Source organism: Helianthus annuus, chromosome 11 (genome assembly GCF_002127325.2).
Source record: "Helianthus annuus cultivar XRQ/B chromosome 11, HanXRQr2.0-SUNRISE, whole genome shotgun sequence".
Taxonomy (NCBI): domain Eukaryota; kingdom Viridiplantae; phylum Streptophyta; class Magnoliopsida; order Asterales; family Asteraceae; genus Helianthus; species Helianthus annuus.
In genome coordinates this window covers 65691900-65705881 of record NC_035443.2, presented here as the reverse complement: position 1 = coordinate 65705881, position 13982 = coordinate 65691900, and the positions used below count along the sequence as shown (strand labels likewise).

Here is a 13982-nt window from a genome sequence, read left to right as displayed (position 1 = left end):
CTGGTTTGGTTTTTAACACTTTTCAATGCGTGTTGACAGTGAACTGTTTCTTGAATAGTCACAGCCCGTGAACCAGGCAGTACCGTTTCATGCCACCAGTCTGGGCCGGTTTCTGCTCAAACGTCGGATCGTCAAGGTAGAAAAGTATAAAAGCTACTACTTATCATTGAATAAAGGATTACTAATTTAGTAATTACAGTTCATGGGTCATAAGTGGTACGGTCTAGAGATTACAGTTTATCATAAGCAGAAAACACTACTAACTTTCTTTTGATAGAGTCTGCCTACCCTCTCACAGTTTATCAACCTCCTCCTTTGTGTTCATACTTCTCAACCTTGTGTCTCAAACTACCCGCAATCCCAGCAAACTTTATAGCCTCTCCCTTCAACTCCTTTAGCTTTGCTGCAGCTTTCTTGATTTCATTTTCGGCACGTTTACGTTGGTTTCTTGCCTCAAGATACTGCTTTATATCCACTGCAACTTCTGATTCAAACACAAGGGTTGCAAGTGTATGTACCTTATCACGTAAAAAGCCGACCTTCATGCCCAAAAGTTCAAAAGAATTCAAGGATTTCTCCCATCTATCAAAGTCTTCTTTAGTTGTGGTGATCTTGCATCTTTTGATCTCATCAACAACTCTTACAATTTGACCAATCATACCTGGTAGTAATGTGTCATACAAGTCTTTAGAAACACCATCGTGTAGGTATTCTTTGTTACAAATGCATACACGTGCTACATAAAATAATAATAATCCAGGGTTTTTGAGCAGTATTTGCCATTAAGAAAACAAATTGAAATCTGAACCACCACCAGGTATAGCACAACTTCAACTGTGAAGCACGGCCCACTATCGAGTTGCTGTGAGAATTTAACAAACACAAACACAGTGAATGACAATAATAGTAAGTAGTATGCCATAGTTATAAAAACCTAAATCATTACCCAATGGTCTACCTAAAAAACCCGTTGGTAAAAAACCGGTGGCTTTCCAGTAAATCATGCCTAAATAATTCATTATTTTCTTTAAATCTAGAACATCTTCCAGATAAAGATATCTGGATATCAAAGTAATTTTGATATCCAGATATACCATGAAAAGGGAGCTTTAACATATGAATCTTATAAACATTTAACAAAAATATGGATTTCCAGATTTTACCATACCTGAAAGAAAGATAGATGCGCTCCTATGAACTGTCAACATGCTATGATCCATTCCCATACCTGATATAGATCAATGTATGCTGTCAGCGGCTATCAAAACACAAAATTCTCAAAACATGAATCAAACTTGGCAAATACAGAGCAGAGAAACAATACACATTGAATTGTTAAACATCACCAAAGTCCTAAAATCTTCAGATCAGATAGAATTAATGAGCAAAGAAGAAAACTTCTTACAAGGACACTCGATCTGGTCAGTTATTGGACATCCGATCAGGTCAGAAAACTGCATACTGAATTGGAGCGGTAAGATCTCAGATGATGGAAGAGCGGCCGTGAAATGATTTTCCAAATGATGTAAACTATATATAGGTGAGAACGTAGGGGAAAAACCCTAATCTTAAATTTTGGTTCAAACCACGGAATTTTAATATCTTTTTTTTGATAGAGAACTCAAACGAATATAGGATATTTTTTTTAATGTTTCAGTAATAAAATAAAACAATAACTGAAATTTGACTATTTCAATTTGGGTTTACACAGTCAGCATGTCAAACAAAAAAAAAAAAAAAAAAACCATGAATATCTAAAACAAAGTAACACTAATAGTTCCATTGGAATATAGTAGAACAAAACCTTTTGAACCAAAAATTAGAGCATATCTATATTGCAATTGCAGGTGTTTTCTTGCTTGTATTCATTGAATATGTGTAGCATTGTAAAATCTAGAAAGATAGTAAATGCATTTTGGTATATATAACACATCGTATTCATGTTACTAAGGGGCTGATCGTTTTCCAAAGATTGTGTACTTCTTGATCCGTAAATCCTTTCCAGTGGTGTTTGCAAATAAAATTTGTTCATGGGTGGTCCGCTGGACACCCAAGAGACACTGATATTTTCTCTAATCCACTGCCATGGCAAGCTGAATAGGCCAAACCGATACCATGCCAAGCAGACTCATTCATAGTTCAACGTACTTGGTCATAATAACATGGCAACCCTTTCAATGGGATCTACAACTTTGGAATCTTTGTCACCCTAGCAAATGATTAATGTCTATTTTTAAAATAACCAAGTATGAGTCCCAATCCAATGATTTTGCAACACCTACTAAGATAGGAGGATTCACCATATGAAGCCTCCAACATTATCAATTCCTCAACAGCATACACAATCAATCACCATGTTTTATTCTCCCTTAAATAATATTTTAATGATTATCTTATTTATATATCAGAGATTTTCCAGAAATAACCACCACCACCAAGGTTATGAATTTATATGGGATTTGGATTCTTTCGCTACTAGGTACCCAAGGATTATTACATGGCAAAACCACAAGAGGGCCATTGACCCTCGTGCGGGCTAAATTTCCATTTTCATTGTAGTACTTAACATACATTTTTTTGTAGCTAATTGGACCTTCTAATTGGTCTCCCATATAGTATTTTTAATAATAAAGTAGAAGAGTGGTGATGATTGAAAATAAAATCCAACAACAACGTAGGTAGATCGCGGTAGTGGGGTTTTCCAAAAATATGGGGAAGAAGAAATAAAAACCATGATAACTGACTAATACGGATAGAACAAACTAGAAACACTTGTCAGTACTTAACTACTGACACTCCTAAACTACAAATTCGGACAAACCATGATGAACTTATAAGTTCGGACATCCCCAAGAACTTATATGTTCGGACAAGCCAAATAATAAGTGCTGACACACTTTAAACCACAAATTCAGACACCATGCACACATACTTGTCCGAATTTGTAGTTATATAATAACTTTCAACAATAACAAACAAGTCCCTGAAGTAACATCAAGTTGTTGGATCCAGCATTTATCATCCAGAAGTGCATTTACAGACTACCCCTTGATATATGCGGGATCAGCAAATCTTCAACAGATCTTTAAGTAGCAGCATTCAGCATTTATCATCCCGGGGTGCATTTACAGACTCCCCCTTGATACATGTGGGATCTGCAAATCTTCATCAAATCTTCGAGAAGCTGCATTCCGTTCCAGCCTTGTTCTTCACACAGCATCAAACAACTCGAGTACACCGGAAAATGAGTTTTTTTGTCTTCTTTTAGATAATATAAAATAGCTTGTCAATCTTAAAACTTCATTTACTAGAACGAACAGATCTAAACCATAAAAGTCTAGAAACTTTCTAAATAACTCATACATAGAAAGATATCAAACAACTTGGAACAGAATAAACACCATATCCCACACCAAGATCCACACTTAGTACGACTTAGCGAGACCGATTGTTTTTATTAAAAGACTTATTTTAAATTACCTCACTAGATTGTTTTTTTAATCCGTTTTTCAAAATTCTAAAACCCTTTTTGAGTATTGTTGATGCGTATTATGTGGACGCGACTCGGTCCGGTTCAGATCGGATCGGATCGGTTCGGTTCGACTCGGTTAGGTTTGGCTCAAGACCAAGGTCACGACATTCCTCTGTCATGCGCCTCAGAGATCGACACACACACGAAGCACGAAGAGCCGTGAACCGTCATAGGATGCCGCATCACCATGACATCACCATGATGGTGTCATGATGATGTCATGTGATGCCATTTCAATGCATAGATACGTGAATGCATGGTTCTTTTTTGAAGATCTTAATTGTTTCTCTGTCACTACTCCTTTGACGAAGACTTATGGCATATGACGATGACTTAAGGTTCTCCATGGACGAACACTCCAAGGTAAGGTGTGTCACGAAGACTACATATCAACGAACACCCTTGCATGGCGAAGACTCAAGTTTTCATGCAACTCTTTGGGACGAACATTCCAAACGACGAACCCTCAATGTTCGTCCACACATGCGACGAACACTTCACCTGGACGAAGACTGCTTGTGGACCAACACTGACCAAGCGACGAAGACTCAATGTGCTTAAGTAGCGACGAAGACTCAATGATGTTGGATGAAGACTCCATCGTTCGTCGAATATGATGTCGAAGACTAAGGGTTCGTCCAGTTTATGTGCGGCGAAGAATCAAGCCACGAAGACTCCACTCTTCGTGGCCTGTTGAATGTTCGTGAGTCCGTTTCAATTCCTCGTCAGACTTGTGGATAAGGTTGGTTATAAAAGGCAGCTTGCAGGACGCAGAATGGAGAACACACAGACAGAGCACACCAGTGAGAACAGAGAGAGTTTGAGAGCATTTACTAGCTTTATCTTCTTGTATCAAACTTTCTGAAAGTAATACATTGAGCTTTAAAACATTGAATCTTTTGTGTATTCGTGTTCTTTGCTCGGTTTAACTTACCGGTTGGATTCCAAACAACCGGGTTTGTTCGATAACAAGGATAAGGTTACTAGATCCTCTGCTAGTGGACCTACAAGTGGTATCAGAGCCTTGGCTCTCGTCCTTTTTAAAACCGAGCCGTGTGTCAAGTTTTCGAACCCTTTTCTTGAAGATTTCCTAAAAAATTTGTTTTTTTAAGGGAAAATTGCTTAAATCTCTGAAAAACTTGTTGTTTTGCTTAAAATGTTTACTAAAACCTTGTTCAAGTACGTGGAGAAATGCTAGAACGTTTTTCTTGAAATTTTTGTGCAAAATTATCTTTGGCTAACTTCTCCGGTGTGGTGTTTGGCCGGAAAAGTCACTGGAATTTCCGTGGAGAAGTTAAGCTTTCAAAGTTTTTTTGAAAAGTTAAAATTTTGAATTCTGGTGTTAACCATATTTAGATATACACCAACTCTCTTTTTCTGTTAGAAAACTAGATTCTGTTTTAAATACACATTTCCACCAACCTTTCACATATTTCCACATCTGCAAAACATAATGATTGTCTGTTTTGAACTTTTGATTATTCGTGGGCCAGCATTTCAACATTTCAACGAAAGACCTCTATTATTTGTGATTTGGGCCTGCAACTCTATCTTTCAGAAAACACATTTTCCATTTGGGCCTACATTTTTTATCTGGTCTATTCCTCTTGGGCCTATCTCATCCAAAAAAAAAAAAAAAAAACCTTTGATTTGAAATATATTCACCAAAAACATTGCCCATTGAAATCAACGAAGAATTAAGAATTGACATTAACTTTTCGTGGATAGAAGTTTAAAAAAAACAATAGTTAGTGGACGTTACTTTCAATGACCTTAACTTTTGGTGGACTTTAATTTTTGTTGACGTAATTCATGGTCTTAGTGAATTGGACCTATCTCTATCCTTGGGCCACAAATCAACGAAGTATTATTGTTCAGTACCATCCACACATAAAATTTAACTAATTCATGGTCTTCATTACTTGGGCCTATTTGAAGAACTGTTGAGTAATTCATTCATTACAATCTTTGTTTTGAAGATCTTTGTGTTGAAATTTGAAAACCACAAAACATAATTTTCATGGTTTTTAAAATTAAACCTATTTTTCGTTGGTCGGTCTTTCGTGGAGTTGTTTATTTTTCATGGATTCTAGTTCTTCACAGAAGGTTCATCGTTGTGTTTTAAGTTGGTATTTTCTTCACATCATGGCTTCAGATTGGTGGGGTTGGAAACCTGACCCTAATGCGGATATGTATACGGGTAAAGGTTTAGTTCCTTCATGGGCTCAGACTCCCACGCCTTCGTCATCAGCACAATCTAGTTCGATTTCCGCAAATCAGTGGGCTTTTGTTACAAATCAAAACCAAAGTATTCAAAATCTTCTTTTGAGCGAAAATGAAACCGGTAGTAACAACCGTCCACCTAAATTGATGCATATGAACGAGTATCCCGGTTGGGAAGAAAGATTCCATACGTGTGTTCTTGGGCAAAACACCGAGTTATGGTTATCTTTTACCAAGGAATTCGATCAAGCACTTGAAGAGGCCGGTTCAGATGCCGCAACATTTGGAGATCTTTATTTGGATGATAAAAAGGCATATGATTTAGAAAAGAAAGCATATTCAATTCTAACTCAAGCCTTAAACAAAGATATTTATCATCAGTTCGTGACATTCAAAATGACAAAAAGCCTATGGGATGCATTAAAGGCTAGAGGTCCAGGAAATGCGTCGTCACGCAAGCTGAGACATGATCTACTCATAAAGGAATTCAACGGATTCATGTGTATGGAAAGGGAGTCGCTAGGAGATCTCACAAGTCGATATTATCATCTGCTGAGTGAAATGGGTAATTTTGGGGTAGTGGTAACTCTGGAAGAGGTTATCACAAAGTTTGCCGATGCATTGCCAATTCAGTGGAATGGTTTCTTGGAAATTCTAAAGTACAATGGCATGCTACCTACAACCAACATCCATGATTTCATTCAATTCTTGGAAAACAAGAATCAAGAGGAAGTCAGGAAGGCAAAAAGAGTGCCGGTACCACAAAATCCCGAGATGTACTATGGAAATTGTAGAGCTACCTGCACGGTTGCAAGACCTGCTCAACATGCTCAGCTACAAACGACGTTTGTCTAGAGCACCGATATGTATGGAACACCAAAACCATCTGCCCCAGAGCAAAGCTATCAGTCTACTCTACTGGAGTACCATCATTTCTTGATCCAAACTACAAAGGTTAACAACAAGCCTGTTAAGGAAACACCTCATCAACAATCCGTCACAACCTTGTAGTGCGAGCTTCCACTATAACCAGAACTGTCCTCATCAGAAGATTCTCCACCACACGCGTGCTTTAGATCTTTAACAACTTCAGCAAAACACGCTGTTCCAGCCTGATCACCGTTACCCAGTTGAATACCCAGTTGAATCGACCAGTCACAACCTTCATCAACTTGCACCACAAGAGCTCGGTTGTTGTTTGATGGACCTGCTTGATGAGTATTGTTTGCAGGCAACAAGGCACGCTCATTATTCCAGGTCTGATTCTGATTCTGTAGATTGCCTTGATTTCTGAACGGATTCTAGTTTCCAGGCTGAGCTAGCTTCGTACATTCACGTTTGAAATGACCCCGTTCACCACAGTTAAAACACTTGACAACTTGTTTATCGAACCCATGCTTGATATCTTTCTTGCTTTCCAAGCTAGTTCTACCAGTTCTTTCCATGAAGTCTTTTGCTCGCCTCACAGCACTAGCAAATGCCCACTTGATATCCATCAAATCCATTTCATCCTTATGGATTTTTGCTGATAATCTTCCTGAGTCAAATTGATGTTCCCAATCTGCCCTGCTACTAACCCACAGTACACGCTCACCAAAGTGTTTAGAAGCTCCATATGTTCCTTTGCCACTTCAACACTTACTTTCGAGAAACTTGAAGTATCTAGCCGAACTGTGTTTGGATTAGTTGACTGACCAGCGTTGACTGTTGATGAAGTGTTTCCTTAACAGGCTTGTTGTTAACCTTTGTAGTTTGGATCAAGAAATGATGGTACTCCAGTAGACTGATAGCTTTGCTCTAGGGCAGCTGGTTATGGTGTTCCATACATATCGATGCTCGAGACAAATGTCGTTTGTAGCTGAGCATGTTGAGGTCTTGCAACTGTGCTGGTACCTCTACAATTTCCATAGTACATCACGGGATTTTGTGGTACCGGCACTCTTTTTGCCTTTCTGACTTCCTCTTGATTCTTGTTTTCCAAGAGTTGAATGAAATCATGGATGTTGGTTGTAGCTAACGTGCCATTGTACTTTAGAATTTCCAAGAAACCATTCCACTAAATTGGCAATGCATCGGCAAACTTTGTGACAACCTCTTCCGGAGTTACCACTACCCCAAAATTACCCATTTCACTCAGCAGCAGATGATAATATCGACTTGTAAGATCTACTAGCGACTCCCTTTCCATACACATGAATCCGTCAAATTCCTTTATGAGTAGATCATATCTCAGCTTGCGTGACGACACATTTCCTTGACCTCTAGCCTTTAATGCATCCCATAGGCTTTTTGTCGTTTTGAATCTCACGAACTGATGATAAATATCTTTGTTTAAGGCTTGAGTTAGAATTGAATATGCTTTCTTTTCTAAATCATATGCCTTTTTATCATCGACAGAAACATCTCCAAACGTTGCGGCGGCATCTGAACCGGCTTCTTCAAGTGCTTGATCGAATTCCTTGGTAAAAGATAACCACAACTCCGTGTTTTGCCCAAGAACATACGTATGGAATCTTTCTTCCCAACCGGGATACTTGTTCATATGCATCAATTTAGGTGGACACGCACTACTTTTTCGCACTACTTTTTCTGTCACACCCGTTCATTAGCGGAAGCGCGCGGTGTGAACTTGATTAGTTCTCATTGCATACGATATAAGTAAACAACTACATGAATAAAAACATACGATGTTTATTCATTGACATAGTAAAATATTACACATCATAAGTTTGTTTAAAATGCCAAACGGCATAAGTTATAAGTTTTACAAAAGATGAGTTCAACACAAGTTTAAAACATAAGGCTTTGCATCCAATATCTCATTGAAGATGAGATATATGGACCAAACCCTCCAAAAGGGATGACATCGATGACTTGTACTCCAAAAGCTTCATAGTAAACACCAGCACCCAAGTTTCATTAGTTTCCTGAAATACATGCGAGTTTGAAAATATCAACAAAAGTTGAGCGAGTTCATGTGTTTTATGTGTAATGCGCATCAAATGAATCTCAAAAACATTTGAAAGTTTAGTTTATAAGTAGGTATGTAAAGCGTCTATGAACATGTTGATCATTAATGTTTTGCAAGGACATTAAGATATGTGACGACATAGGAGGTACTCAACCCGCGTAGGCAATTTAAGTGTCGAACTCTCGACGATGGACACAACAGCACTCTAGTGGTCACTCCTGGACCGTGAGTGGGGCTCGCCCGTACCCATTAGATCTAACCTTTGTTCCTTGGTCCTCAAAAGGATTAATGGCACCTCAGTTACAGCCTATGCTCACATGATCTAAGAGTTCATTCCATAACTTAATCATACCTATGTTTGACATGTATTTCCCCCCGAAAGTTGTAAACCAAAACGTTAAAAGAAAAGGGGGACATGAACTCACTGCTTTGCGTTCCTGAGAGAGAGAGATATTCAACCAAAGTTTTTCGTAACGCGAGTCAACCTACAAGGGTTCTAACTCATTAGACACGTCGGCCTTTCCTAGACCTTGTACTCGTTGTTCATCTTGAACGTTTATTATTTTCATTTCGTTTTCGGAACGCTTGCGTAATTTAATGATAATATGTTGGCATCTGTTTCTGGTATACTTTGATTCGAGACTTTATATTTGTTACACAAATATAAGTGTAAAAAGTGTTAAAAATATTTATTTTTAACGTCAAAATACGTTGTCGTATGTATACAACCTTAGTGAGAGAGTACACTTCAACAAGTGTATGTGTGTATATCGTCATGTACTAGATTCTTTTATACCTATACATATACCGTATGTATACTTGTATTTGTGGGCTTTATACGTGCACGTGTACCGTATTTATACTTGTAGGTATACCGTATTATACGTGTGTTTTTCATTAGGCCTAGCCCACATTTTAGTGTCATTGGGTTTAACCCATGTATTCTGTCTTTGGGCCTAGCCCATGTCTTTTAAGTTGTTGGGCTTAGTCCATAATATTGGTGTATTTTGCCTCGCCCATATTATTTATTACAAACGGGCTTTTATAAGGTTTATGAAAATGGGCCATTGCCCATATATTTAAGGATTTGGGTCTAGCCCAAAATTTATGTTATCTTAAGCACAATATTAATTTAAAAGCCCAAAGTGTTTTATTCTTAGCCCAATATTAGTTTTTTTTTTGGATTTGTGATAAATTTTTACTAAGTATGATATAACATACTAGTAAACTTTTCATAATTACACTTGGTGTTATTCTCGTTATTGAACTTTCCGGTTTTTCGTTGTCGTGTGTGTATAAATTTCAAGTGTCTAGAATATGTTGTTTGTTATAATTTGTCACCGTGAGTTGTTATTATATCCTTTGTGTCGAAATTGTCCGTCTCGTTGTAGAAGCATAAAGAATCGTCCGATGTTCGCGTCTTGAGTTATGGTATTACAATTGTGCATTTTAAGTAGGCGTGAAGGTTCGAGTCTAACATCACACTTGTGAATGTTTGTAATGTTTTTGTCGTGGAGAAAGTGTATATTTTTTTATAAGCGTTGCATATTTCATTTTTGGTACATATTCCTACGGCTAATACGTACACATAATATACACATTTTGTACTTCAAATAAAGCATTTAGAATATAAACATATAATTTTCTCCAAAAATTATATTTGTTATTCTTGAAATTTTTGCCCATCTTTATTTAATTAAAATACCTTTTAGTGTTAACATAAACTCTTGGATAGTTAAAACTTAACCCTTGTCATTAGGGTTAGTCTAATCACGATTAAGGTCGTTAATCGCAACTAAATTTACTAATCACGATTAACCATGCTAATCACCCCATTAATCTCTTTTTAATCGCGATTAAATTTTTATAAAATTTCGCCATAGTTTTCCTACACTATGGCGTTTTTCCCATGTATTTAATACATGTTTAAAAATCATTTTCAATTTACCATTAACATTATTATCATACTAATCTCCACAATCCATACTTTCAAGTAACCAAATATCCCCATTTATTCCCTAAATTCATGAGCTTTTACATGTTCATTTTTTTTTTAAAAAGATTTCAAGACTTTTATGTCTTGCATGTTAAGACTTTCTAAATGTAGTTTTTATAACCATATATTAAATCACTTGTTACTTTTAAAAATCACATTTATTAGTTCTTAAAACATCAAGTTTAGGCCATTATAGTCCTTAATCCTTCAAGTTTAACACATATATGTATAAAGCTCATGAACATAATGATGAGGATTTTTCATGATTTAAACACTTAGTTGTTTAAATCGTATTTTTAAGCCTAATATAACAAGATCATCACTTATTTAAGTTACTACACTAAATAAACAATATGCTCAACTTAAATTATAAGTTTAAACAACTTATTTTAACCAAGATAAGCAAGATCATACAACTCATTCAACTCTAAAACACATAATAATCACATAATACTTCATATTTAGTAAGTTGTTAAGTTTTGATTTAGGGTTTTAAGTGGAATTTTTCTTTGATTTCAATATGATCAACAAGTACTTTAGTAATCTACATATGATAACAAGCTTAAAAATGATAAGTAAGAGGCTTACCACTTTGCAAGTGTCCTAAGATGATTATTTAGAAAAGATTAAGCTCCAAACAAAGCTCTAATGATGCTCCATGCTTTAACTATGCTTAGATGGTCTTGAAATGGTTAAATTAAGGTTAAAATAAGGTAATTTAGTGTGAATAAAGGTGGCTAATTGTGGATGATGTTGGAACCGTGAATGAAAGGGGAAGAAGGAGACTCTTGGGTTTTTTTTTTAAATGTGAATGATGTGTGATGTGATAATGGTATGGTGAATTTTTATTCTTACAAGTTTCCTATCAACCTTTCATATCTCCATACATATTCATCTAATTTTCAACAATAGACATGGTGATGGGGACCCCAATATTGACGTAAACTTGTATGGGGGAAAGGGTTCCTGAAGGTTTTTGGTAATAAATTTTTTTTATTATAAAATACATATTTATATTTACGCATTTAGCTTAATTAGGGGAATTAGGGGTAAATGATAGTTTAAGGTTATAAACAAGGTCAAATAAGTTTACTAGTTTACTGGGTATAAGTTTTGGATGGTAAAAATACCACTAGTTCGCTCCTCGGTTCGATCTCGGGTGAAATATAAAAGACGTTATATAATACCGGGAGCGATGGTTCTATTTTACCATCGATGCTATGGCGTTTATTTAAGGCGTTTATGACACCAAAATATCGCTAACTAGTTCGCTAGTCTTTTAGTTTAGGAGATTGGATGGTAGAAATATAATTTATTCGCCTATCGGCTCGAGTTTGGACAGTGTGTGAAAGTCGCGGCGTGACACCAGGAGTAAATGTTTCGGGTATCCCATCGATATCCCCAAGCTTATTTATGATGTAAAGTATTATTTACAAGTCCTACGAACCTTAAAATAATAAATTCTGGCGTCGCGGAAAATTTATTTTGGTTATATTTTGGCGCAGAATGGATAAAGTGCAATTAAGTGCATTTACCGGAAAGTAAATGTGTTTTTGTGTTTGGGGTCCCTAATTAGGGGTTTTTATTCATATTTCAACTATGAAGTGCGTTCATGCCCTTCGTCGCTTGTTCCGTCAGTTTTCAGAACTTGCTGGCATGAATAGTGTGCTCAGGTGAATAGTGCTTTTAGCATTTTGCCAACATATTAGGACATAGTTTGCGGTTTTCTCGCGACCTGGGGATTGTGTTAATATTGTTTAGCATTTTTAACCATGTCCTATGATTAGTAGAACTTATACGATCTAATCATGCAATAATTAAATCGTAAAGAGAGAAATTAACGTTAAATCAAGTGTTTAAGTTGTACGGAATTACCATTATTTTTGCCAGTTGTCACATTTTCAACTCTTCATGCATATTCTTGTTTTCATTTTAAACTTGATGTATGTTTTTAAGCTCATTTATAGGTTCTGAATGCTAATGTGTCCTTGAAATATCTAGAAGATATGCTTTTAGTTGAGAAGCAGCTTCTTCTTCCAAATCCACTTCTTGAATCTGGACTTCTTGCTATCTCATTTAGGAATGGATTCTCTTCAAGGGATTCAAAGGTCTTTTATTTTTTTATTCTCGTTGATGTGTTATTCAAGAAGTGGATTTTGAAGAAACTATTGGGTGTTGGTAGTACTAAACCTGAAAAACAACTACTTGCTATTATCTTGATTCCTTACGGCCTAGAAGTGTGGATGAGCAGTTGAGGCAAATTATTGATACGTAAGTAATACAAATTATCATAATGGATGATAAAAAAGTTGGAGTATACTTTGATATAATTTTGATTTTTTATGGCAATGGATGTGTATGTTTAACGAAGTGGTGCCAACATAAGGGTTAAACTTATCTGGATTAACCTTATAGTAAGCATTTAATCCCTTATTTAAATTGTGGTTATAATGATATTGTAAATATTGAGACCCTTTAGTTTAAACTTAAATCGCAATCATTTCAGATTTCTTGATATTTTTAGTTGTGTAGTGTCCACGTTAGTGAGGAGGTACTGAATGCGGCTATTATGCGAAGAAGTTCATGAAGGAGATAGCTTATGAAGGAGTTGAAAAACTTGACAACGATAATGTAAGTTTAGGTATATTTTAGTCTGTATATTAGAGAAATATGTACTTATATATCCAAACAAATGCTTAAATTCATATATTATGATTAAATTCTATTTTTTAAGATTTATTTTATTTAACTGTTGTCTCATGCTTGGAAATGAGAAGAGGAATACTCGGCTGCAGATATGGATGGCATTCGCGAAGATTGGTCGACTTATGCGGTTACCTCTATTTTTAAGTGACAAATCGTATTTTAGGTGTTGACGATGTATTGACAAACAATTCTTTTTTTGGTTAACGTTAAAATATTTGTAGCATACTTTATGTAATGGATTGTTTTGGTATATATATATATATATGGGTGTGTGTATTTGTTTTATGAAAAAGATTTATTGTTTTTGTTATTATACTTGTATCCAGGGCAAATTAGTAATTCTATAAAAAATTTAAACAATTAAAAGCATGACACGCGTAAATGAATGTCATACATATGCGTCATAAATGCTTGTCATGAACGTCTGTCATTAAAAAGTGTCATAAATGAGTGTCATTAAAATGCGTCACAAAATGAGTGTCATGAATGCATGTCATTAAATGTGTGTCATAAAAACACGACACATAAATGTATGTCATGTGAATTTTGTGACT

At 36.0% G+C, this 13982-nt stretch overlaps 1 protein-coding gene across 4 annotated transcripts; it reads right to left on the bottom strand.

Moving 5' to 3' along the window:
* Positions 1–131: 131 nt before the first annotated feature.
* Positions 132–11551, bottom strand: LOC110890561 (B3 domain-containing protein Os01g0234100). Of its 4 annotated transcripts, none has more exons than XR_004872443.1 (3): positions 11311–11551; positions 1169–1228; positions 132–862 (listed from the first exon to the last, which is right to left on the bottom strand). XR_004872443.1 is itself a non-coding variant. In XM_035979738.1 (3 exons), the coding sequence occupies exons 2-3, from the start codon at positions 1224–1226 to the stop codon at positions 303–305; spliced, it is 417 nt and encodes a 138-aa protein (XP_035835631.1). In that variant the 5' UTR covers positions 1227–1228; positions 11311–11551; the 3' UTR covers positions 132–302. The 4 variants fall into 4 exon arrangements, 2 of the variants coding, with proteins under 2 accessions (XP_035835631.1, XP_021993869.1); XR_002564593.2 differs by lacking the exon at positions 11311–11551 and adding an exon at positions 1406–1560; XM_035979738.1 differs by having other exon boundaries at positions 132–661.
* Positions 11552–13982: the final 2431 nt, after the last annotated feature.

What these genes read in the sequence shown, in the direction of transcription:
- LOC110890561 (XM_022138177.2), bottom strand. Translation starts at nt 1,460, where the DNA reads ATGCAGTTTTCTGACCTGATCGGATGTCCAATAACTGACCAGATCGAG. An exon ending in TGACCAGATCGAGTGTCCTT is followed by an intron (nt 1,229 to 1,405) that starts GTAAGAAGTTTT and finishes GATCTATATCAG; the next exon opens with GTATGGGAATGGATCATAGC. An exon ending in CGCATCTATCTTTCTTTCAG is followed by an intron (nt 662 to 1,168) that starts GTATGGTAAAAT and finishes CATTACTACCAG; the next exon opens with GTATGATTGGTCAAATTGTA.